This window comes from Cervus canadensis, chromosome 19, assembly GCF_019320065.1.
Source record: "Cervus canadensis isolate Bull #8, Minnesota chromosome 19, ASM1932006v1, whole genome shotgun sequence".
NCBI lineage: Eukaryota > Metazoa > Chordata > Mammalia > Artiodactyla > Cervidae > Cervus > Cervus canadensis.
Genome location: NC_057404.1, coordinates 27917508 through 27944284, shown reverse-complemented (window position 1 = coordinate 27944284; position 26777 = coordinate 27917508). Strand labels below are relative to the sequence as shown.

Here is a 26777-nt window from a genome sequence, read left to right as displayed (position 1 = left end):
CTGATCTAACACTTGAGTGCTCTTTTTAGCCTTCCACCTTTCTGTGTTTTTAAATGACTTTTCAGACAATGTGAAACTTGGCTCCCATTATCTCAGTATGTTTCCTTTCTTCCTCAGTAAACTAACTTAATTGTTCAATTTAATCAGTTTCCCAGTCACTCTGGTGGTTCCCTATGCTCACCACCTCTGGGACAATTACCACTACTCCCCATTTTTAAAAACCTGTTGGACATACCATCTTTATATGGCATCCCCTCCTTATCATTATCTATCTTTTTTTAAAAGTTTTATTTCTTTATTTTATATATATATATATATATATATATATATTTGGAGGGGGCATGTTGGGTCTTTGTTCCTGTACATGGGGAATTTCTCTAGTTGCAGCAAGTGGGGGCTACACTTCGTTGCAGTGCACAGGCTTCTCATTGAGGTGGCTTCTCATTGTGGAGTATGGGCTCTAGAGCACCGGTTCAGTAACTGTGGCACATGGGCTTAGGTGCCCCTCAGCATGTGGGGTCTTTCTGGAGCAGGGATCGAACTCAATGTCCCATGCTTGGGCATGTGGATTCTTAAGCACTGGACTACCAGGGAAAACCCTACCTTGCTTCTTCTGATGTCCATGCCCTTGTAAGCAAGCCCCTATGCTAGAGTAAGAAGGAACGGGAAGATAGAAATGTCTAAGATTTTAGACGTTTTAAGTTTGAGATATCAATTACACATATAAGTGAAGATGTCAAGTAACAGGTCTGGGATTCAGGATCAGCTGCAAAATACATCCATGATAGTTTTATTATCTGTAATTAATTATATTAACAGTGTTCATTAGAGTATGATGACTTCAGTTCAGTTCAGTCGCTCAGTCATATCCAACTCTTTGCGACCTCATGGACTGCAGCTCGCCAGGCCTCCCTGTCCGTCACCAACTCCCAGAGTTTACTCAGACTCATGCCCATTGAGTCGGTCATGCCATCCAACCATCTCATCCTCTGTTGTCCCCTTCTCCTCCTGCCTTCTGTTGGACCAGAATCTGGTGGTCCGGAGTCGACATAAGAAAGTGAAAGAAGGAAAGAGGCTAATATTCCCTGGGTTACAAAGCCGGCCTTCGCACTCTGGCGAATCAGCCAGAAATAGAGAGAGAGAGAGACAGAGAGAGAGAGAGAGAGAGAGAGAGAGAGAGAGAAAGGAGGACACAGAGACCCAAGTCTCTGATGGAGCAAGGATGCTTTATTGAATTCTGTGTGAGTATATATACCATAATGCAAGGTAGCTTCTTCAGATAAAGATTAAGAGACCAGACTTTACAAGTTACCAAGGAAGCAAGGAGCAATAGAGGCCACAAGGCCAAAAGGCAATCCATTTCAAAAGAGGGTTGTATATAATTCCTTTCACCAAATGGAAAAGCTAATGAAGGAATCCTATGCAAGCATCCCATCTTTTTGATCTCCCTCCTGGGAGCGGCTTGCCTGATCCTCTTGCCCCTGACAGAGACTAATAAGGAACAGAGGGCTCAAGAGAGATAGGAAACAGCACACAGGAATCCTGTTAAACATTCCCTGACATCTTCAATCTTTCCCAGCAACAGGATCTTTTCCAATGAGTCAGCTCTTCACATCAGATGGCCAAAGTATTGGAGTTTCAGCTTCAACATCATGAGTCAGCTCTTCACATCAGATGGCCAAAGTATTGGAGTTTCAGCTTCAACATCATGTCGTCTAATGAACACTCAGGACTGATCTCCCTTAGGATGGACTGGTTGGATCTCTTTGAAGTCCAAGACTCTCAAGCAGAAATAGATGTTTTTCTGGAACTCTCTTGCTTTTTCAGTGATCCATCGGATGTTGGCAATTTGATCTGGTTCCTCTGCCTTTTCTAAAACCAGCTTGAACATCTGGAAGTTCACAGTTCACGTATTGCTGAAGCCAGGCTTAGAAAATTTTGAGCATTACTTTCCTACCATGTGAGATGAGTGCAATTGTGAGGTAGTTTGAGCATTCTTTGGCATTGCCTTTCTTTGGGATTGGAATGAAACTGACCTTTTCCAGTCCTGTGGCCACTGCTGAGTTTTCCAAATTTGCTGGCATATTGAGTGCAGCACTTTCACAGCATCATCTTTCAGGATTTGAAAGAGCTCAACTGGAATTCCATCACCTCCACTAGCTTTGTTTGTAGTGATGCTTTCTAAGGCCGACTTGACTTCACATTCCAGGATGTCTGGCTCTAGGTGAGTGATCACACTATTGTGATTATCTGGGTCGTGAAGATCTTTTTTGTACAGTTCTTCTGTGTATTCTTGCCACCTCTTCTTAATATCTTCTGCTTCTGTTAGGTCTATACCATTTCTGTCCTTTATTAAGCCCATCTTTGCATGAAATGTTCCCTTGGTATCTCTAATTTTCTTGACGAGATCTCTAGTCTTTCCCATTCTATTGTTTCCTCTATTTCTTTGCACTGATCACTGAGGAAGGCTTTCTTATCTCTCTTTGCTATTCTTTGGAACTCTGCATTCAAATGGGTGTATCTTTCCTTTTCTCCTTTGCTTTCTGCTTCTCTTTTTTTCACAGCTATTTGTAAGGCCTCCTCAGACAGCCATTTTGCTTTTTTTTTCTTTTTGCAATGATGACTTGACATAGAATATCATACTGTGTTATGCTTCATTATGTTTTGAACTAGTTAGCTCACAAGCATCTTTCCTCACATTGGAGAGCTTTAACCTCATTTGTCTAGAGTTCCACTGTGTATCCTAATCACGTGGGGTCTTATTAAAATGCAGATTCTTATTCTAGATCTCTGAATGGGAGGCCAAGGTTCTCCATTTCTAATAGGGGATACTGATACTGATACCTCAGACCACACATGGAGAACAGAGTTCTCACACCAGTCCACTTCCCTGCTGCCACTCCTTTACTGACTCCTTACTGTCTACTGACTAATGAGCCAACTCAGAGTGACAGGATTCATCATGGGCCTGTTTTTTGTTGCTGTCGTTTTTGCAGTCTCCAGTCCCTGCCTCTACACATATACCTCAGCTGTGCAATGACACTGAACTACTTGCAGTTTTTGGAGTAGATCTTGTTATGGCACATTTTGTTTGTTGTCTTCCTCCACTTTCTCTCCCTGTCAGTCCCTCTGATACACTACTTACATCATCTTCAGATGGGTTATAGTCTCCTATTTGGCTTACAAGTCACCTTCAGCTACTTTTATTCCTCCTTGTATCAAAATGATTGGTCTTTTTGAGGTAGAACAAACTTGTATCTATGGCTAGCATATAGTACTCAGAAAATGTTTAAATTGATGTGATTCTTCTCTTACTGCCACTAATAATAGTAGTTTATTGTTTTCAATAATAGTTTTTGAGTGGTGATTTTGGCTTTTCTTTCTTCTATCCATAAGTAGTAGCTCCTGTATGAAGATAGGAGTTACTATCTTTTGGCCATGGTATTAGATCAGGGATCAAATCCCAGCCCTGCCCCTTCTCACTGTGATGCTTTGAGCTGTTGCTTAGTTCTCTGAGCCTTATCTGTTATATAAAGGTAAAATTATTGGTACTGTTTTGTAACAATATTATGAGAATTTAGATGAGGTCATCTATAAAAACAAAGATATAGTCAGTACTCAGTAATGTTAATTGTATCATTAAGGCAGAGAATTGAAAACTAGTTCTGAAAGAGCCAGAAGACTTAAATAAATGATCAATAAGGATGGGACATATGACCATTGTTTTAAGATTTAGTTCAAATAAGTTTTCAAACTTGAGTGTACTTACAAATTACCTGGGTGCTTGTTAAAATATGCTTCCCTGGACCCAGCAGGTCTGAGTAGACTGTCCAAGAATATACATTTTTAATTAATATTCTGGTTGATTCTAGATTGCCCGTGGAAAACACTTTAGAAACTCTAGTTTCTTGAAAACATTGAGTTTAGATTCCCTAAATATCAGATAGAGATGATTATATGAGATGAGAAGTTAGTAAGAGAAAATCAAGTTGAATGAGGAATAAATGATCTAAAGGCAGGAGTAATAAAGTATGGTACCAAGAAATATAAGTTTCAGATGTTTAATGACTCATTGTTATCTTCTCACTATTAATTTAGGATGTCTAAACAAGGACGGACAATCATCTTCTCCATTCATCAGCCTCGTTATTCCATCTTCAAGTTGTTTGATAGCCTCACCTTGTTGGCCGCAGGAAGACTGATGTTCCACGGGCCTGCTCAGGAGGCCTTGGATTACTTTCAATCCATTGGTATGGTTGACTTTTTTGTGCTGTTAAGATCCTTCACTAATAGTATCCTAAAAGAGAACAAAGGGGTCACTTGGAGTGCTGTTTGATCTTTGAGTAGATATACATGTATCACAGTTTCCACTGCTCCGAAACATCTTCGGTTAGTTTGGTGCTAGAATTTTTCTTTACTTTGCAGTGCCAGTTTGTTATTTATGACTCTTTTTTGTCCTGTTTGTGTACATGCACATGCACATATACGTTTTGTGTGTGTGTGTGCATTTCTAACGGGGCTATATCTCTTGTCCTCAGTTCTGGTGACCTTTCCCTAACAGTTCAATAAATGTATTGATCTCATGGCCAGTTATCCATCACATGGATATTTTTGGAAAGATCTAATGTCCCTAAGTTATTTGTCTTCTTAGCTAATACAGATTAAGGCTTATCCATGGGATATTGGTTTTCCTTGGTGAGGGTTCATGGAGATGTTAGTATATTTAATTTTCTAGTGATATTAGGTTGTGGATTTAGCATGTATGGAACTTACCTGTCAATACAATGGCTAGTCATAAGTCTGACTTCAATGGGCCAACATTTATGATGGTTCTGGACTGCCTGTTTAAATTGGAAATATATAATTTTTAAAATGACTCATGCAGTCTACTTTGTTTTAGAGGTACTTGGATATGATTATAGGTGATGCTCCATGACCTCAAATATAGTTTAAAATATTTGCCAGCCATAATTTAAAATGTCTTTGTTTAATCTCTATCATAAGCCTACATGGGTCAAGAGTTTTGGGGAGATGAACCTAAGGGTCAGACTACAGGCAAAGCTGAATTCAGATGATCATGTTGTTACTGAGTCTAAGCTCATACTGCTTGCTGCACAACAGGCCAATAAATCAAGAGATAATTTGCTGGGTCAAGTGACAATGACTTTATTCAGAAAGCTAGCAGATCAAGAAGATGATGAGTTAGCATCCCAAAGAACGATCTTACCCATATTATAAATCAGGCCTCTTTTATACTAAAAGGAAAGGGGGTGTGGTTGATTGCTGCAAACTTGTTGGTATTGGAATCCTTTGTTCTTGCATCTGCCTGTGTCTGTCTGGTCATGGTGTTCCTATAAACCTCCAACAAGACAAATGTTTTTCTTTGTTCTACAACTTTTTATCTCTATATGAATGGGAAAGTGTTACACCTTTAGAGATCAGACCCTGGAGAATGGGCTGTCCCATATATTTAAGGCTACAGGCAACATTCTTAACTTGTAGCAAAAGCAATCGAATGCAAAGGTTAAAGTAAAAGAAACAGATCCAGTATGGAGTCAGATTTGTTCTTCCCTGTTACAGCGCCACGAGAGGTCAAGGTAAGCATTCAGCTGTGCTGTGCCACTACCTTCTCTTGAAAATGTTGGTCTGGTGATTTGTTCTCTATATTGGAATTATAATAGCATGATAAATAACCATTTGGACCTGCATTTAGTAGGGGCAGAAATAATCATTGCTGAAGTTGGTACTAGCATTCTAGCAGTCTCTAAGTGAACCTGAAGAGCAGAACATGCCCCAGGCCTCTCGCCAACACAGTCCTTCTGTGCCTTAGCTGGCTTTGCTTGTTGTCTTGCTTTAAAGAACACTAGTCGTTCCATGGCTTTTTATCTCAATGTGTTTTTTTTTTTCTTAGACCCATGTCTAGATTTTTGAAGAAGTTCTGATTAAGCACCACAGCATATTGCTAGCTATTTCAGGTCTCATGAATTATGATGGGTAAGGACCAAGCTCTAATGTAAGACTTTCTAATAGTCCAAGGTTGGTTTGGAGTATGTTGTTTTGTGCAGAGTCAGAAAATTGTTGAAATAGTGTGTGATTAAATATATAAAAGGAAAATATGAATTAATGAGGCGAGAAGAGAGAAGGAAAATGAGGGAGAAATTATTAGATTCTGTCTTCCCTAGCAGCACCTCCCTCACTCTCTAAAACAGTCTGTATTTACCAGCACTACCAATTTTGTGTACCTGAATTACCTTCTTTTGCAGGTTTCCACTGTGAGCCCTATAATAACCCTGCAGACTTCTTCTTGGACATCATTAATGGAGACTCTTCTGCTGTGGTGTTAAATAGAGAAGACACAGGTGATGAAGGTAAGCAAATCTGTTGAGAATCACAGATTATTTTCTAATTGAGTTGGCTGAAGTTTAGCAATGTGGTAGCTTGTTAAACCATGGCTGTGTGAATTTATAACAGTGTTATCTCCTGATACTGGTTGTACTAGTTTGTTTGGCTGCTGCAACAAAAATACCATAGGCCAGATGGTTTAAACAATAGACATTTTCTTCTTTCAGTTCTGGAGACAGCAAGTCCAGGATCAAGGCACCAGCAGATTCAGTGTCTGTTGAGGACCTGCTTCCTAGTTCATAGATGGGTGACCATATTATAGCTTCTTCAGGTGGTGGGAGTGGGGAGGGAGCTCTCTGGGGCTTATTTCATAAGGGCACTAATCCCACCTCCTGAGGGCTCCAGCCTCATGACCTAATCATCCCTCAAAGTCGTTCCATTCAAATACCATCACACTGGGGATTGGGTTTCAGCCTATGAATTTTGCGGACACACAAATGTTCAATCTAATAGCATCAGTCAACGCAGATTTTTTTTCATCTGTGGGAGTGCTATTTATTTAATCTGTAAATGAGCACTGATAGGACAATGTCAATTCTAACAGGAGTTCCCATTTTAAAAGAAGTGCCCATTGTTTACAGAGTAGTCCCTTGGTTTCCATGGAGGATTGGTTTCAGAACCCCCTCCTCCCATGCCCTGTAGATACTAGAATCCAAGGATGCTCAAATCCCATAGGCCCTCTATATCCCTGGGTTCCATGTCTGTGGATTTAGAGGGCCAACTGTGTAGTGTTTTGAAATAAGAAAGTTGGTAATTTTTGCATTTATTCATTGCAAAAAGCAAGGACCAGGTGTTTTGTTTTGTTTTAGGAATTATAACTCCAAATTTTGAGAAGTCTATTTTGAAAGACTTAGGGTCCAAATATTATAATTAGGAAAAGGTCAGTGAATTTGCTGTATCCATAAGTTTATGGAGGGAGACCAATTTAGTCTGTTTTCTTACCTTGTAAAGCAGTGACAGAACCCATAATTTTTTTATACTCAAGCTTTAGAATGAAGGTGTTAGGGTAGAATCTAAGAAAGGGGTTATAGAAAAGTGGATTAAATCTGTTGTTATTTTTTTTAATAATGTTTCTTTTTTATCTGCTTTTATTCCACAGTCAATGAGACCAAAGAACCTTCCAACAAAGATACTCCACTCATAGAAAAATTAGCTGAGTTTTATGTCAACTCCTCCTTCTTCAAGGAAACAAAAGTTGAATTAGATAAATTCTCAGGGAGTCAGAAAAGGAAGAAGCTTTCATCCTACAAGGAGATCACTTATGCTACCTCCTTCTGTCATCAGCTCAGATGGATTTCCAAGCGTTCATTCAAAAATTTACTGGGTAATCCCCAGGCTTCTATAGCTCAGGTAACCTACTGGAGTCTCTAATTATGCTGTAAAATACTCATTTGGGGGACATTATGCTTATCTTCTGCCCACGCTATATTTATTTATCCCCATTCCATTTAGGGTATAGAAACAAGCAAAACCTAATTAGGTTTTTACTTTTAGAAAGACTTCGTTTTTAGTTTTTTTGGATCACCCACTCAGAATTTTTTTGGTTCAGACAAGCTGTAATGGATAATCTTTGTAGAAAAAAAATTTTTTTTTCCAAAAATTGTGAAGTAAAGAAAATGTTTGACCACATTTGTGGTTTTCTGATGGCTGCACATGTTCATTTCCTGATGCATTCAGTAAGTTCTTGTTGATTATGTGCTGCATTTTGGAGCTTGTATATAGCCATGATCAAAAATAAAATCCCTGCTCTTGGGGAGCTTACTTATGAGGAGAGACAGATGATAAATTAATATAGAAATAAATAGCATGTCAGATGGTAAAAGGGGCTGGGAAGAGAGTTTAAGCAGAGAAATGGAGAAAGGAAATGAGAAAGGAAGGGAAGAAGGGAAGAGGGAAGGAAAGGAAAGAGGTTGGTTGGTTTGCATCTTATATCAGGTGGCAGGGACACCTTCAGCTTGGTGTAGCTGAATGCCCCTGGAATCAGTGGGCTGCTCACTGTTTTCTCAAAGAGCCTGTTTACAGATGCTGTCCTTTCTAATCAACCTTCCTCATTTAGGGATTCTGATCTTAGGAGAGTACTAAATACCTAAAACAGTGTGCAGTTAGCACAAAGGTAGCAAGCAGACTGGAATTCTGTTCAATAAGACTCTTCACTGTCAGACTCACCTTCTCTTAATTAAGTTGAATTAATGTTTTTTTCTCTTTTACCTGACTTTATTGATAGTTGTTGATGATTACTCCTTTTGATTTTTCTGTTATTCTTAAACCCTCTGTCATCCAAAACCCTTGTTTTTTCATCCTTTCTAAGGAAGTCAATTTAACCAGTTATTTTTGGAGTAGCTGATTTTATTTTCATTGAATTTCTGCTGAGTACTGAAAGATGGCGTGTTGTTGGCTCTAATGAAATATCACTGATTTCTTACTATACATACCATCATTTTCACACTGTGGTACTGTTGCCTTTTAAATATTAATTTCGAGAGCCTATATCCCTCGAGACATACTGTTCCAGACACTTTTTACTTGTTATTTGGCATTTGTCAGAACATGAACAGTTTTATGTACTTTCAGTCAAGGATACTTTTTAATTCTTTTAGTAGATTTGATGTCATTTGGGAACAACTTCTGTAAATAAAGTCAACCTCATTATCAACATTGTTTAACAGTAAAATGATATAAGAGTGTTGATTATTTAGTGTGATTTATGCATTAGATTTTTTTATTTGGAAAAGAAATTTCTCTTATTTCTGAATGTGGTTTCTAAATATCTTTTCCAAGTCACATATGGTCAGCCCTCAGTATCCACAAGTTCTGCACCCACTGAGGTTGGAGGAACTCACAGATGTGGAGGGCTGACTGTATGACTCCATTTTATATGAGGGGCTTGAACATCTGTAGATTTTGATATCCAAGGGAATCCCCCTGCTGATACCAGGAAATGACTCTATGTGGTAGTTCTGGGCAGGGGTGATTAGAATGTGGGGCTGTGTTTAACAGTACACCAGGTTTCTGCATCTTTTGATGCTAGGTTTTCTTCAGATTCCAGCTCCAGGCAGGCCTAGTGTCTCCAGGTTGCATGTTCAGCCTACTTTCCTCTTCAGTGAACTCAGCTCCACCAAAGGAATCCCAACAATGTTCACAGCAGTGATAATCTCACAGAACAAGGACAGAATCTTGCATCTCCCTGAGCATCTGCCTGTGGGGGGCGGGAACTTCTTCAGATGAGTCAGTACTGAAAAGTTAGCTTAAGCCAGAAATAGGCAAAACTTTTTTGTAAAGGGTCACAACCCTACCATTTTAGCAAGGAAGTAGCCATAAATACATTTAAAAAATAAACATGACTGTGTTCCAATAAAGCTTTATTCATGGACACTGAAATATTAATTGTATATGAATTTCACATGATAAGAAATATTATTCTTTTTTTTTTTTGCCATTTAAAAAAAATGGTCAAGAAACCCCACAAACCAGTTATAGCTCCTGGACTGAACAGAACTATGCCTAGGGGCCATAGCTGCTGACTTTGGTTTAAGGTTTTTTAATCTTGGGAGTCTGTCTTTTACTTCTCCAAGTATTTTAATGTGGAGCTATTAAAATGTTTTATGGATTCCTGTTGATAAATCTGGTGTAGATAGTCTTATAGCCATAGTTAGTTTTGAACTAGTCATTTACATGAGCTAGACTTTGCTTCTGGTAATGCATTTAACCAAAAGTTGTCTTTGGAAGGTCTTGGAATGAATGGATTTTGTTGATAAGATTTAGGTATGGTCCCGTTGCCATTTGCTTTGTTGTTTTGGGTTCACGTTTATACAACCTTTCTGTGTTTCCTGTTTAGAGAAGATCCTTTAGCATTTGTTGAAGAGCTGGTTTGGTGGTGCTGAATTCTCTCAGCTTTTGCTTGTCTGTAAAGCTTTTGAATTCTCCTTCATATCTGAATGAGATCCTTGCTGGGTACAGTAATCTAGGTTGTAGGTTATTCTCTTTCATTACTTGAAGTATGTCCTGCCATTCCCTTCTGGCCTGAAGGGTTTCTATTGATAGATCAGCTGTTATCCTTATGGGAATCCCTTTGTGTGTTATTTGTTGTTTCTCCCTTGCTGCTTTTAATATTTGTTCTTTGTGTTTGATCTTTGTTAACTTGATTAATATATGTCTTGGGGTGTTTTGCCTTGGGTTTATCCTGTTTGGGACTCTCTGAGTTTCTTTGACCTGTGTACCTATTTCCTTTCCCATTTTAGGGAAGTTTTCAGCTATTATTTCCTGGAGTATTTTCTCATGGCCTTTCTTTTTGTCTTCTTCTTCTGGGACTCCTATGATTCGAATGTTGGGGTGTTTCACATTGTCCCAGAGGTCCCTGAGGTTGTCCTCATTTCTTTTGATTCTTTTTTCTTTTTTCCTCTCTGCTTCATTTATTTCCACCATTTTATCTTCTACCTCACTTATCCTATCTTCTGTCTCCATTATTGTACTGTTGGTTCCCTCCAGAGTGTTTTTGATCTCATTTATTGCATTATTCATTTTTAATTGACTCTTTTTTATTTCTTCTAGGTCTTTATTAAACATTTCTTGCATCTTCTCAATCTTTGTCTCCAGGCTATTTATCTGTAACTCCATTTTGTTTTCAAGATTTTGGGTGATTTTTATTATCATTATTCTAAATTCTTTTTCAGGTAGATTCCCTATCTCCTCCTCTTTTGTTTGACTTGGTGGGCATTTTTCTTGTTCCTTTACCTGTTGGGTATTTCTCTGCCTTTTCATCTTGTTTAGATTGCTGTGTCTGGAGTGGGCTTTCTGTATTCTGGTGGTCTGTGGTTCCTTTTTATTGTGGAGGTTTCACCCAGTGGGTGGGGTTGGACGATTGGTTTGCCAAGGTTTCCTGGTTAGGGAAACTTACGTCGGTGCTCTGGTGCGCGGAACTGGATTTCTTCTCTCTGGAGTGCAATGGAGTGTCCAGTAATGAGTTTTGAGATGGGTCTATGTGTTAGGTGTGACTTTGAGCAGCCTATATGTTGACGCTCAGGGCTATGTTCCTGCGTTGCTGGAGAATTTGCGTGGTATGTCTTGCTCTGAAACTTATTGGCTCTTGGGTGGTGGTTGGTTTCAGTGTAGGTATGGAGGCTTTTGGATGGTCTCTTATTACTTAATGTTCCGTGTAGTCAGGAGTTTTCTGGTGTTCTAAGGTTTTGGGCTTAAGTCTCCTGCCTCTGGATTTCAGTTTTATTCTTCCAGTAGTCTCAAGACTTCTCCAACTATACAGTACTGATAATAAAACTTTTAGGTTAATGGTGAAAAGATTCTCCACCGTGAGGGACACCCAGAGAGGTTCACAGAGTTACATGAAAAAGAGGAGAGGGAGGAGGGAGATAGAGATGAGCAGGAGGAGAAAAAGGGGGACTCAAGAGGAGAGAGACAGATCTACACAGTTCTCTGTTCCCAAAGTATTCTCCGTAGCCCAGACACCCACAAAGATTCACAGAATTGTATTGGGAAGAGAAGGGGAAAGGAGGAAATAGAGTTGTTCTGAGGCAGAAAACGGAGAGTCAAAAGTGGGAGAGAATAATCAACACACTCCTGAGTAAAAATGGGAACTGAATGTTGGATTCTTAAATGTCCAAAATTTATATCACATACTGAAAAACAAAGATTAAAAATCTAGAGTAGAGGTTAGACTCTTAAAAATACAATATTAAAAACAAAAACAAAAAATCACAAAAAATTTTAGAAATATATATGAAGTTCGGTTTAAAAATAGGGCTTCTCTTTTTTTTTGCAAGGTTATAGTGCAATGAAAATGAAAATCAAAGAGTAGTAGAGGAGTAAGGACTTTAAAATAAGAAGTAAAAAAAAAAGAAAAGAAAAAAAAAGAAAAAAAATTTTTTTTTCCTAATTAAAAAAATCGTAAAAATATATGAAAATGAAAGTTAAGGAGTAATGGGGGAGTAATAGGGAATTTTAAAAGAAAATAAAAGAAAAAAAATTTTTTTATTAAAAAAAAAAAGGTAAAAATATATCTAGGAATTTCTCTGGAGCTGTTGCGGTCAGTGTGGGTTCAATTCAGTTTCAGATAGCTCCTCGTTCCAGCTTATACCTCTCCATATCTATGGGCCCCTTCCGGTGTAGTCGGTGTTATCTACAGGGATTTTAATCTGTTGCACCGGTCCCTTCTGAAGCGGTTCCCTTTGTTTATTTGGCTTCTGTTTGCCGGTCTCTTTGGTGTCTAATTTCCGCCCTGACACAGGCGGGTGGAGGTGGTCTCTTGTTCAGGTTCGCTAGTTCAGTCCTGCTGCGGGTACGGAGGGGCGCTGCAGGCAGACATCGCTGTGTGTGGGGAGCATTCGCAGTGTTCCGGCCACACTGGGTTTGCCCTGCTCCCGGGTGTGTGCTCTCCCCATCTATGCTGCTCAGGCTCCCGGCTGCTCTATATGGAGTGGGCCCTGCATTGCATGCAGTTCCAGTTTTCGGGTATTCCACAAAAGCGCGGACTCGGTTGCGCCTGCGTTTTGTGCCTTCCCCCGCCTGAGCAGCTCAGGCAGCCAGGAGCTGGACGGGCGCACTCTCCCTGGGTGCTGTGCGCCTTCTCCCCTCCGTGGCCCCAGCCTCAGTTTCCGCCCGCGCCAGTCGGGTGCGTGCGCCTTGTGTTTAGCCGCGACCCTCCCGGTGGATGTTGACCATCCAGAATCTCAGGAGGTCTTTGGTTAGAAACTGGAGGCCTGTTTGCAGTGTGGTAGGGGATGCCGTCTCTGGGGCCGAGTTTGCCCCTTTCCCCTCCCCCCTGCCTCCTGCCTCCGGCAGGGATGGGCCTGTCCGCAGTAGGCTAGCTCCTCTGGACTTGCTCGGTCCCTTTGTTCTGCGAACGGCCGGCAGTATGTTCCGGCCGGTTAATTTTCTCTCTCTCTTTTGCTATCCCACAGTTTAAGTTGCTGTCTCACAAAAGCTCCCTCTGATTGCCCTCAGGGCACTCAGGCCCGGTCCTTACCCTAAGCAATGCCGCCTGCTCCTCTCTGTTCCGCCCCCACTTGCTGGTGGCGGATGCAGGCGTCTGGGGTACTTTTCTGCTGGGAGTTGCTTTTAGGCAGGCAGTCTGTGGGTTTTATTTTTCCTCCCAGTTAGGTTGCCCTCCGAGATTCGAAAACTTCCCTCAGATCCGCCAGTGTGAGGGTTTCCTGGTGTTTGGAAACTTCCTCTATTAAGACTCCCTTCCCGGGACGGGTCTCCGTTCCTAGCTCTTTTGTCTCTCTTTTTATCTTTTATATTTGGTCCTACCTCCTTTCGAAGATAATGGGCTGCTTTTCTGGGCACCTGATGTCCTCAGCTAGCAATCAGAAGTTGTTTTGTGAAGTTTGCTCAGCGTTCAGTTGTTCTTTCAATGAATTTGTAAGGGGAGAAAGTGGAGTCCTGGTCCTATCCCTCTGCCATCTTGGCTCCTCCTCCTGTTGATAAGATTTAATATTCATTTAATGTCCCAAAGTTTTCCTGGTCAAATCAATTTGGAAAACACTAGCATGTCTCTGGGAGAGTCATAGTTTCTATTAGCACATTTAACATTTGACTATGAATTAATTTTTTCAGCAACAGCCATAAACATCCCTCAAAATTCACCTTGAAAAATGTTGGTAAACAGAATTGAACAAAATTAGAATTACATATCTAGGAAATTTCCTTTTCTTCCCCCTTCTGTTCAAAAGACTCCAGCTGCACAGAACTCATAGGATAGAGTCTCTTTGCTCCAATGAGAAAAATTTAGTCTTCCTGTTTGTTTTCTTTTCCTTAATGGAAAAAGGGATAACATAGACACACCTTGTAAAAGCATGCTAAAATTATGAGGTTAATCACTTTGTCAGTGTTTGAAAACTTTCCTTGAAAATATTTTAGTGCTTTGAAACCTTTAAGAAACATCTTAATGATAAAACTGACAGTCTGTTAATGTTATTAAGTTTGAATGCAAAAGAAGCAAAGCATGTAGAGTGTCTGCTTTTAAAAGTCTGAATATTCTTGGAGTTTTACAGTGTGAAAGTATAGATTTGTATACATATGCATGCACACATGCTAATGGGGTCATCATTATTTATTTTGGGAGTTGATCTGTTGACATGAAGTATAGTACATTTTGAAGGTAATTAAGATAAGCCAGGGTAGTAATTTTTTTTTTCAAATTTCTGACTGTGTTTTTTAGCAAGGCAATTTTAAAGTACATCTTAAATCATATTCTTTCCAGACTCGTCTTCACAAGCTAGTCTTCACAGATCATGATCTTGTTTTCCAATTTTGTTTGCCTCATGCCATAAGTGTCTTGACAGGTTACTATAAGCCTTGATACCATTACACTGTTGTAGTGCTGAGGTGTTTTTTTTTTTTTAACTCTGAAGGTTCCAAGGTATATAGTAGGATATTTTGTTTTCTTTGGATGATCATATCTTGTATCTTTATATTTATACATTTAATAAAATTTAATTAAAAGTATAATAAATATAATTTCCTTGTATAAGTTATAACCCTAAACCTTTGTTTATAAAAGTATCTTTAAGAGATATTTTATCAGCCTTAAAAATCTTAAAAATGAAAGTGATGTTTATCCAGTCTTAGGAGTCATCAAACACTCTTAGGAGTCAGTGAAGGTGGGTAAGAATGGCGAAGAATTGGCAGCTTAGTCCAGCTGTTGGTGGTAGACCCTCAGGGCTGAGGTTGCTGGAGAAGCAGTGACAGGAGGGTGGGTAATGGAAGCACTCGGGTGCCCTCAGAGAGAGCTGGCCGAATGCTTTGGTGACAGCAACAGTGCACTTTTCCATTGTAGGTGTGGACTCCCCAGGTTGGATAGATGACCTCAGCTTACCCCTACTTCCTTATTGTGTGAAGTTCCATTGTTAGAATTTTTTTAAGTGTACTTTAAAGTTTTTATTTATTTTTATTTGTTTTTTCATGTTAAAAGAGTAAGGATATCCTGTTTGTATTGGAACCTCTTGAAATGTCACACCATGCATGTTTATTAGCACAATGGTTGAGAGTTTAAGCCACAACTCTTAGCCAGTCGGGCTTTATTTTGCTCCCCAAACTACTTTTCTGGGTGCTTGCGTTGTTCTGCTTCACTGTATGTTACTCCCAGGCCCCATAGCCTGAACTGGACCTGAGCTGGCAGTCCTGCTAAAACGCTGGGAATCTTAGCTTTTCTACTTGGTCTTCCTGTCAGTCTCCTGAACACATGGATAAATTATTTTTACTTTAACTTAAAAAGCAGTCTAGTAACATGTACATTTTATGTTTTCCTGAGGACTGTGTTCAAGCCACTTAAAATATCTGTATCAGTGGAGAGGTTTGATTATGTAGCCAGATATATTTTAATAATAAAGGTTGTATTAAGTTTTTACCTTTAATTGAAATTCTTTTTTCTTTTTGAAAAGATAATTGTGACAGTCATCCTGGGACTGGTTTTAGGTGCCATTTTCTATGGTCTAAAAAATGATCCTTCAGGAATCCAGAACAGGTGAGTAAATCTGGGTCTTGATTTTGAGACCGTGTGGTTACTTTTCTTTCAAGTTTATGAAATTACATTAAGAATTGGAATTTGAAACAAGCACAGGGTAAACTGAGGAGTAGGACAAGTCAGTGAATTGAAAGCCAAATGAGAGTTTTCATATTCATATATAACATGTATATATATATATATAGTGCTAAACTAGGCAGAACATAAAATTTACCCTGTTAACCAATTTTAAGTGTACACGTCATTGGCATTAATTACATTATTGTGCAACCATCCCCACCACCCAATGCTAGAACTTTTTCATTTCCCAAACTGAATCTGTGTACCTATTGAATAACAACTCCCCACTCCCTATTTTTCCCAGCCCCTGGAAACCACTGTTATACATTTTGTCTCTAGATTTGAGTATTCTAGGTACCTCGCATAATTGGAATCTTAGAATATTTTTCCTTTGGTGACTGGCTTATTGTTTTTAGCATAGTATCTTTAAGGTTCATCCATGTTGTGGCATGTGTCAGAATTTCTTTTTAAAAACTGAATAATATCCATTGTATGGATATACCATATTTTGTGTATTGATTTATCTGACCATGGGTACTGGCTGTTTCTGCCTTTTGGCTGTTGTGATTAATGCTGTTATGAATGTGGATATACGAGTAAATATCTGTTTGAGTCTCTGCTTTAAATTCTTTTGGATATACACCCAGAAGTGAAATTATTAGATCATTTGGTAATTCCATTAATTTTTTGAGGAGCTGCCATCCTCTCTTCTATAGCAGCTGTACCATTATGCATTTCTACCAGTAGTGCTCAGGCTTGTAGTTTTTTCCCAACCTCACCAACACGTATTTTTTTGTTTTGTTTTCATTAGTGGGAGATGGTATTTCATTGTGGTTTTGATTTGCATTTCCCTAATGATTATTGTGCTGTTGAGCATCTTTTCACATGTGCCTTGACCATCTATGTATCCTCTTTGGAAGAATGTCTGTTGAAGTTCTTTTTTAAAATTTTGTTTATTTGTTCATTTATTTTTGGCTCTTCTGGGTCTTCATTGCTGCATGGGTTTTTCTCTGGTTGCGGCAAGTGGGCGTGTTACTCTAGTTGCGATGTATGAGTTTCTTGGTGCAGTGGCTTCTCTTATTGTGGAGCATGGGCTTTAGGGCACTCGGGCTTCAGTAGTTGTGGCTCCTGGGCTTGAGAGCATAGATTCAGTAGTTGTGGTGCATGGGCTTAGTTGCTCCACAGCATGTTGGATCTTCCCAGACCAGGGATAGAACCTGTGTCTCCTGCATTAGCAGACCAATTCTTTACCACTGAGCCACCAGGGAAGCCCTATTGAAGTTCTTTAACCAACTTTTTAATTGGGCTTTTAAAAAATTGTTGAGCTATAAAATTCTTTGTATATGCTAGATATGAACCATTAACAGATATAAATTTGCACATATTTTCTGCCATTCTGTGGGGTGTCTTTTCTTTCAATTGGTGTGTCCTTTGATGCATAAAAGTTTAAAATTTGACATAGTCCAGTTTATCTGTTTTTTTCCTTTTGTTTCATGTGAGTTAATTTCTTTTCGATTTTTGATTTGTTTGACATGGGGTGGTGATTGGGACTCAAGTTTTTTCTGTTGTCGGGTTAGTACTACCTTACCTGGTTTTGGTTACAACATGCTGTTAAAGCTATATTCCCTGATGAAACTTTGTAATGGACTCCAGTATAGTCTGAATAAAGGAGCTGAGCAGAGTGGAAGACTGTAGAGTTCTCCTTGGCTTTGTGTTTTGAGAGCTGTTCTGGGCCAGGCACTGTCCTCTGGGCTTTACATCTGGGGTCCTCAGGTTACCCTTCCAGCCAGAGGGCTGGATGGTTTTATCCCCATTTCACTATTGGGCAAAGTTGCAGTGGTTTAAGTTGAATCTGTTTTGATGTCTGGAAAAGGGTGACTGTTAAGAAGGAACAAGCATAAAGGTCAGTGCCTCGTAAAGTAAAATATCTCCTATGTGGCAGCAGATCATGAGATAATTCTTGGAGTTTCGTTTTCTTTTTTTCCAGGGTTATGTCATTGTTTTTCTTTTTATCTTTCCTGAAGGATGTGCTCTTCTCTGACCTGTTTGGAAATTTGTTAGTAAAAGGCAGTGTGTACCCTTTGTAGATGGCTGTGTTTTTGTGAAGCACAGAGCAGATTCCTGTAATCACAGGACTCTAGAGCCTGGGGACTTTTGTGTCGTGTAGCAGGAAGCATTTGGAAAAAAAAAAATTGGGAAACCTGTCCTCAAGTGGATTTAAGAAATCTGGTTATTAAAGCTCTTGGTAAAAGAATGCAGAGAAATATAGAAGATCCTTAACTGTTTCTTCAAATGTTTTCTGGACAAATAAAGCATTGGAGCTATTTTAATTTGTACTTTTGACCTAAGCTTACTGCCACTTTTTATCGTTTGAAGTTGCCCTGGAGGCCACTGTGGTTTGGTTCTCCTTTTTGGGAGTGAATTATTCCAGAAAAATTCTCTCTGTTCTTTTTCTTAACCTGTATAATGATGTATAGAATATGAGCTCTGTGACCTAACAACTACCTTACAGAGTTGTGGAGATAGCTAAACAAATCATAATTAATTAAGGGAAAAGTTACTTTAAGAATATTTGAATCAATAGGTATTACAGACATGAATTACCACCTGGGAAAGAACTGGACTACATTAAATTCTTTAACAATAAAATCTGCTTAGTATAAAATAAATTGTTCTGTGATTTAGAAGAAATTTCATTATGTGCTAGTTCAAAATCATTGTGAACATTATTGTACTATTAGATGTTACACTTAACAAATGAGCTGAACATTGCTATGTCCCACTTTCTGAAATCAGCTTTCATGTTGATGTTAGGCTTATTTGTGTATAGCAAGTAGCATAGTTGCTTGTGTCGTAGGCCTGGCTATTTCCCATTTCTTTATTGTATAAACATTTACTTTTAAAACAACCTATTCCCCAAGTTCTTTATTTTGGGAGAAAGAAGTCTAAAAAACAATTACTGACTGTCTATGGACTCTTTTTTCAAGAAGGTTATACACTTGGGTTTACCTTTTTCAAAATTCTCTTGTCTCATTTAAATGATGTGCCACCGCATCTCTTTTAGTTTCTTTTTTTTTTCCTCTCTCTCTTTTAGTTTCAACTCACATTCTCAATGTCAATTAAATCATTTTGTTAGGAAGGAATGCTCAGCAATGTTTCAGGAGTGTTGGCGTGCTTTCATAAAATTCATATATCTATCCAAGTGTAGATTAACTGAGTACTTTCCTTTTTAAACTTAGATTATTTTACTGAGAGACAAGCATTAATAGTCTCCTTTTTCTCACAGGTACACACATTAATTTTTTCTTTATGAGCATTCTTTTTTGTTTTCTGTTTTGAGCTCATTAGAAAGAGACCCCATTAGCAGGGGGTGGTCAAGGAGAGTATCAAGTCTGTGCTGCTGGTGGTGCAATGGATGGATATGATCAGGTGGTGGTCAATGTTTCCCTCCTCTTGCTTTCACTTTTCCTTGTCTTAGTTTTTGCTTTACTTGACTTTTAAAAAAGTGGCTGATAGAGGTTTTTAACCTTTGCAGGCTATTTGGCTCACTGTTTCTCAGTTCCTACTTTAAGAACTATAATTGGCATTTTGTTAGTTAAAATCCAAGGTGATAGTATTTTTATGGAATACGTAATCATCGGCTTGACTGCCACAGACTGTGTGTTCTTGCTAAGTTACTTGAGTTGTGTTTGACTCTGTGTGACCCTATGGACTGTAGTTGCCAGGCTCTTCTGTCCCAGGGATTCTCCAGCCATGAATACTGAAGTGGGTTGCTATGCCCTCCTCCAGGATATCTTCCCGACCCAGAGATCAAACCTGTGTCTCTTATGTCTCCTGCATTGGCAGGCAGGTTCTTTACCATTGGCAGGCAGGATGCATTACCACCAGGGAAGCCCTGGTGCAAAGACCCATAGACCCAGTGGCTTAAACCACGGAAATTCATTTCTCGAAGTTCTGGAGATAAGGTTACCAGTATGGTCGGGTTCTGAAGAGGATACTCTTCTGATTTGCCGCCTTCTTGCTATGTTCCTGCATGGCAGAGAAGGAGAACTCTGATGTCTCTCCCTTATCTTCTAAGGGCACTAATCCACAGTGAGGGCCCTACCCTCATGACCTCATCTAAACCCAACCAGCTCCCAGGGTCACCATCTGTAAATGCCATCACATTGAGAATTCCGGCTTCAGCACAGGAACTGGGGAGGATGCAGTTCAATCTACAGCAGACTTGGTCATGAATTTCAGACTGTGCTATGTGGAGTCCCAAGGGTACCACTGTGGAGACACAGGGGTATGGGAGTGACCTAATGGGGCTCATGCTTCCCTCTCTGTTTTAACCAGAATGGTTGTGTGTTTAATGTGTGAAGATATCATTTGAGGGAAGAATTTTGCAAGAAGAGAAATGACGTGAGAATGTTTAACTGACTGCAGTGCTTTGGCTTTGGTTTCCTCTCTCACGTCACAGAGCCGGGGTGCTCTTCTTCCTGACGACCAACCAGTGTTTCAGCAGTGTGTCAGCCGTGGAGCTACTGGTGGTGGAGAAGAAGCTCTTTATGTGAGTAGCTCTCTGTTTTAGGAAGGCGGCTACTGGCCGTGGCTTGGTTCCTGGGGGTTACCAGTGTTGACTGGGAAAGAGCAGCCAGAGTCTGGGAGAAAAACGATAAGCACGTGGGGCCTGATACAAAAGGGAGAGAGGAGTTTCAAGATTAGGGCACTGTCCACAAATCTACAGAGAAATCTTGCTGCAGAGAAAGCAAGCAATAAGAGGCTGAAAAGGATCTTTTGTTTTTAGCAAATAAGAAGTTGTGATGACTGTCACAAGAAAAGTTTGAGGGACTTGGTAGAGAGAAGGTAGTGTGTTGAACAGTGTATTCAAGGTGAGGAGGTAAAGGTGACCAAGAATACAGACCAAGTCTTCAGTGGGAGGGGGAGTGAAGGAGCCAGAGAGCAGCCTTGAAAAATGTAAGCTGTTTTGTTTCTTTTGTTTTTCATAGAGATTTGCATATTTACATGTTGAGGAAAGGAATCATTAGAGAGGGAAAGAATGAAGATCTTGGTGGAATAGTTAGGAATTATAGGAGGAAGATCTCAGGAAAAGGAGGGATCTAGAATCTAAGAGGGGTGAAAAGAGAATTTGATCACTGACAGGTTGGCAGGCACTGTGGTTGGCAGGCATGATCATGGAGAGAAGTGCCATTTTCTTTTTTTATCAAGAGAGTGGAAGAAGTAAAAGAGATGAGTGACTCAAAGCTGCATTTGAAGCTTAGAGAACAGCAACAGCACCTTCTTCATAGTTAGAAGCAGGGAGAAAGGAACCACTGAAATGAGCTCCTGACAGGCTGGCCTTCAAAGAGAGCCAGTGTCTGGAGAAAGGGAGGCGATGCAGGACCTCTTCCCCTGGAGTGGGTGTTCAGAGGTGAACTGGCCAGCATTTGGAGGGAGTTCTGCAACGGCAAGAGGGGTCATTGCACAGAGCCTTCGGGGGTGATGTCCGAGGGGAGGCGCACACGTGAGACATGCCTGATGCTGACCGGGAAGAAGGGTGGTGGGCTAACCTTGAAGATGGGGATGCGGTGGTTATTAGACCTCTGGTAGCAGTGGAAATCTGTATGAAAGTGAAATTGAAAGTCGCTCAGTCCTGTACGACTCTTTGCGACCCTGTGGACTCTACAGACCATGGAATTCTCCAGACCAGAATACTGGAGTGGGTAGCCTTTCCTTTCTCCAGGGGATCTTCCCAACCCAGGGATAGAACCCAGGTCTCCCGCATTGCAGGCAGATTCTTTACCAGCTGAGCCACAAGAGAAGCCTGAGAATACTGGGATGCATAGCCTATCCCTTCTCCAGGGGATCTTCCCAACCCAGGAATTGAACCCGTTTTCCTGCATTGCAGGAGGATTCTTTACCAATCTCATCTGTATAGCAGGGAGAACATCTGTATAGCAAATGGTTTAATCTCCTGGTCTTAAACTAATGTAGGATGTATGATGTGAATTTTTGTTTCTAGACATGAATATATCAGTGGATACTATAGAGTGTCATCTTACTTCTTTGGAAAACTGTTATCTGATTTACTCCCCATGAGGATGTTACCAAGTATTCTATTTACTTGTATAACATACTTCCTATTAGGTAAGCAATAAGACAAAAGATGGGTGTCTTTAGTCTTGGATGGGAGGGGACTTTCTGTAAACATGCTTTGGTTCTCAAAACTATAAATCAAGTCCTGAGATTCGGAAGCATCTGTTCATTATGCACACTCTGAAATAATTGTTCTCCGAAGAGATTTTTGTCAAGGCTTTCTCCAAAATAACTTTTAAAGCTGTTTATATAAAAAAGTTTATAAAATTATATATATAGACATACTGTGTGTTATATATAAACATGGAAATAATTCCTAAAACTACTTTACACTATATAGGAGGAGCTGGAGCTGGGATATTTATTACTTATCTATTTATGTTTTTATTTTTGTGCATGAATATATAAAGATAATGAAGATAGTGACTTCTGGGGCTTACTGGTAATAAAATATTTGTTTGATAGATATAGAAAGATTGATTTGTGCATTTTGTTTAGCCTATACCCCAGGCTCATTGTATCAGAATTCTCTTTTATTTCTCACATACACAGATGCCCACACACACAGACATACACACACTCCAGAAATACTTCTTTTTTGACAAGGCACTACTGATTGAGTTTAAACTTCCATTTTACAAATAAGAGGGTGTGCCATCAAGAATCAGGCATAGAACCTAGATTCTTAAATTCCTATCTGGTGTTCTTATGGCTGTTCTGAAGTCTTCAGATTCTTGTTTGATCCATAGTATTAGCCCATTTTAGTTTATAAAGCAGTTTTATGAAGCTTATTTAACCCCATTTAATCCCAGAGTTATAGAGTGATTTGTCTTGTGGATTATGGACCCACTCCTCCAGATTTTAAAACCACTGAGTGGTCATGTAATCCTGACCTTACCAGTTATCTGCAGTAATGCTTTTATAGCAAAGAGTGAGTAATGTGATGTCTAGGTAAAATGAATGTGCTCTTGGCAAGTTTCCTTCTTAGAAGAGAAAGCAGTAGAATTCTGGCTAGTTGTCTACAGCTCTCCATCTCAGACACTCAGAAATTGTTAATAATTACAATAAAGAAGCAAGAGCACTACATGGAAAAGTGCTTATACAAGTCAGCATAAAGAAGAAAACTGCATATGACTTTGTACGGTTATATTGGGTGGTTAGATAAAGGATGAACTTTTTGACTGTGATAGTAGTTTCTCAAAGTGTTACAATGTTTTTTGCATAATAAACCATCCCTGATACACAGTGTTGGGTTAATCCGCTCTTTGTTCCCTAAGGACTGAAACCAAAGGCGGAGGCCTTCTTCATCATGATGTTTACCCTGATGATGGTGGCTTATTCAGCTAGTTCGATGGCATTGGCTATAGCAGCAGGTCAGAGTGTGGTATCCATAGCAACTCTGCTCATGACCATCTCTTTTGTGTTTATGATGGTAAGTACAAACTGTGCTTCCCTGAGGCATTATCATTGCCCCTTATTCCTCCCCCCAAACTTGCCTATCCTGTAAGATCTGCTTGAGGATTCTGTACATTGGGCTCTTTGCTTCAAGGAGGCTGTATATTGAAATATAGCTTATATTATTAGAGAATGTATCAGGTTTTTCTTGATCTCACCCAGCTAATTTTGCTACTGTTCTAATACAGTTATTAAAACATTAGTCAATGTATTGTTACTGATGGGCTTTAAAAAGAGGCCTCTTGGTGACATACCATGAAAGCTCAATAAGTTGGAACTTTGAAAACCAGAAAAATTTTTATTTTTAGAATTGAAAAAAAATGTTGAAATGACAGGTCCATTGTCTGACTTTCCTGCTGGTGGGAGAGAACTGCTGGCTTGTTTAAGTGGCAGCTGAGATGGTTTGGTTGAATCTACTACTTTCCGAGGGAAAACCTAAGTCCCATGAAAATAGTGCAACATGTGCATGGGTCTGTCTTGGACCCCTCCTATATTTTGAAAAGGAATGTTTAAAAATACTAAAAAATTCCAGTACTAGGACCTCTCCTTTCTGGGTTCCTGACATTTCTTTATATCAATATATTTCTCTTTACCTTTTAAAATAGTTACTTAATCATAACCTTACATGGCCCTACATTTTGCACACACAATGATGAATCAGTAGGTGAAGGGAACCAGTTACTACTTTGCCCCACAAACATCAAATAAACAGAAATGTGTAGCCTCTTTACTTCATACACATGCCATTTCTGCTAGAATAGCAGTACATGTCTTTAAAAGGTAGGTATTAGCACAAACTCTCGCCAAAGTTTAATTCTTCCATTACTGAGTTTGAAAACTACCAATCTAAACATTATTGAGAAAATGGTCAATGTTATGTATGTTTTCTATAGTGTCATATAATAAATAAGGTGTTCTTCAAAATTAAAATGTTTTATTTGATATATTAGGTACTTTGATTTGTTATTATTTAAGGATTTGTATTATATGTAAAACTTCAGAAACTAGCCATAAGACCGTATTTTACTCAGATATTGTGTGTTATGCATTAAGCACTTGGTTAGGTGAAGTTTAAAGCTATGTGGTCACACCAGGAACATTGTCATTGTTATGTCCATCCCAGCATACCTTGTGCCAGGTAGGAAGTGTTTTATGAGAACATTTTCTCATGTAGCCATCTCTTGCTGGAGCAGTCATTTCTGGAATCTTCATTGTAATGCTCCGTTTTGCAGCTTTAAATGAAGGAATTGACCATATTTTATGCTGTGTACCAGTTCCAGTCTTTGGGTTATTTTAAGCATGCGAACTGAACCCAAAATTATTCCTAAAGTCATACAGAGATAGAATGTAAACCCTTGTAAATAACAAATATTACTGTGTTACAGAAATCAGGGCGCGAGTTGCTCAGATTACGTTCGGGTGTGTTTATTGGTGGGAATATATAGTTTGTTGTATCATTGCAAATCAGTACTATTCACCTTCCATTGTGTGCAGTTACAGAGAAAGTAAAAGCCTCAACAATTAGAAATCTCCCAATTAAATAAAATGTATATTATAAATATATTTAGATCCTTAAACAACCTCAGCTCCAGAGAGATATACACATACAAAGAGGATAGGGTAAGTCTTCAGAGTAGTGGAAAGAATTTCAAAGAAGAGTTGGCCTTAGCAGAAATATTCCTGAGACTGTCAGGGACTTAAAGAGGCTATTTGCTAGAATTCTTCATGAAATCATGGCCCCAGATCTGATTCTTGGTATTTGTTTTTTGTAGATATTTGCAGGGCTGTTGGTAAATCTCAAAACCGTTGTGCCTTGGTTGTCTTGGCTTCAATACTTGAGCATTCCTCGATATGGCTATGCGGTATGTTCTCCCTGTCTGTCACTGTGCTGGTTCATTGTCCCCATGCTGGAAACAACCAGAATAAAGCCTCTCATGTCCCTGGTCATGAGCTGTGCAAGTTTTAGGACAATGAAGGAGAGTTTCCTACTAAGCCTTGGGTCAACTTGATAATCACCTGGGATTTCTCCAGTCACCTTGTTGTCTGAGGGAGCTGAAGGATTGGGAGATAACTCATAGTTAAGGACAAAGATTGACTAATTGATATAAAAAAATATAGTGTTTCAGTTCATCAAAGAAATTAATGAGATGAGGGCCTAGAATACATATTTTAAATTGAAAGGGAAATTAGAAGAAAAACCATATCATACTCACAGCTACTATTGACTTTAGAAAGCTAATCAACTCCAGAGAAAAATGTGCCTTAATATAGTAAAATTAGATTTCTAACTCCTAAGAATTATAACTGATTTTGATGAGAACAAGAAAAATACAAAGATTGTTACCATAAATTAACAATAATCATTGAGTATCACTGTATCATTTTAATTACAGTACCCATAAAAATGGGGGGAGAAGAAGGAAAGAGCTATGGGATAATATAGCCAGAGATCTCTCTTCTTGGTTTTTGTATTAGAGCCAAAAATCCCAATCCTAGGCCTCTTGATTGCCAGGAAAAATAATTTTAGTTGCTTTGGTATGACAAAGACTGTGAATGTGAAAGTTTGTTTTTAGAGATAACAACAGAGGTTAAACTTAGTGGACATAATTGTAATAATTCTTTGGGAACCTTTAGAAATTTAAAACTGTTTTCTTTATCCTGCTCCCACTTATGTTATAGGCTTTGCAGCATAATGAATTTTTGGGACAAAACTTCTGCCCAGGAGTCAATGTAACAACAAACAATACCTGTAACTATGCAACGTAAGTTTGCGTACAGTGTCATAATGGGTTTGCTTACTGTTGTGGTATGATACAGAAATACCACTGGGCTGAGGCCTTTCACGGACACTGACTTCTCTGAGTCTGAATATTCTCATTTATAAAGTGAGTTATACATTAATGCATGTGAAAGTGCTCTACAACTCCTGGGTATTCTATTTAGGTCAAAATTGTATTTTACTTGGAGAATCATTTCTTATGTGTTACTTATTTGTTTGGGGTCTTTTGAAAGATCCTTTTGCAGTTTGGATTGTGGGTTTGGATTTCTATTTTTCAGAACATTTGAGTTTGAACTGAGAGCTGCTTTGGTATTTTTATCAAGGCTTAACAGTACTGGAACTGTATGGATTACATGAAGTGTATGGACTCATGAATTTAGGATTCCTGTGAGCTCAACCCTCGGCCAGGGTGAAAGTGTTAGTCGCTCAGTCATTTCCGACTCTTTGCGATCCCATGGACTGTAGCCCGCCATGTTTCTCTATCCATGGAATTCTCTAGGCAAGAATACTGGAGTGGGTAGCCAT

The 26777-nt window shown here is 39.2% G+C and overlaps 1 protein-coding gene across 6 annotated transcripts in view; it reads left to right on the top strand.

Annotated features, from left to right (window-relative positions):
* The window catches only part of ABCG2 (ATP binding cassette subfamily G member 2 (Junior blood group)), a 136432-nt gene that overhangs the window by 107663 nt on the left and 1992 nt on the right, over window positions 1–26777 (top strand). For all 6 annotated transcript variants that reach the window (XM_043438607.1, XM_043438604.1, XM_043438605.1 and 3 more), the window contains exons 7-15: window positions 4099–4250; window positions 6264–6368; window positions 7502–7752; window positions 15798–15880; window positions 20403–20492; window positions 21945–22069; window positions 23296–23450; window positions 25246–25335; window positions 26153–26235. In XM_043438607.1, coding sequence (XP_043294542.1) covers window positions 4099–4250; window positions 6264–6368; window positions 7502–7752; window positions 15798–15880; window positions 20403–20492; window positions 21945–22069; window positions 23296–23450; window positions 25246–25335; window positions 26153–26235 — 1134 coding nt within the window. The remainder of the gene's footprint in view (window positions 1–4098; window positions 4251–6263; window positions 6369–7501; window positions 7753–15797; window positions 15881–20402; window positions 20493–21944; window positions 22070–23295; window positions 23451–25245; window positions 25336–26152; window positions 26236–26777) is intronic.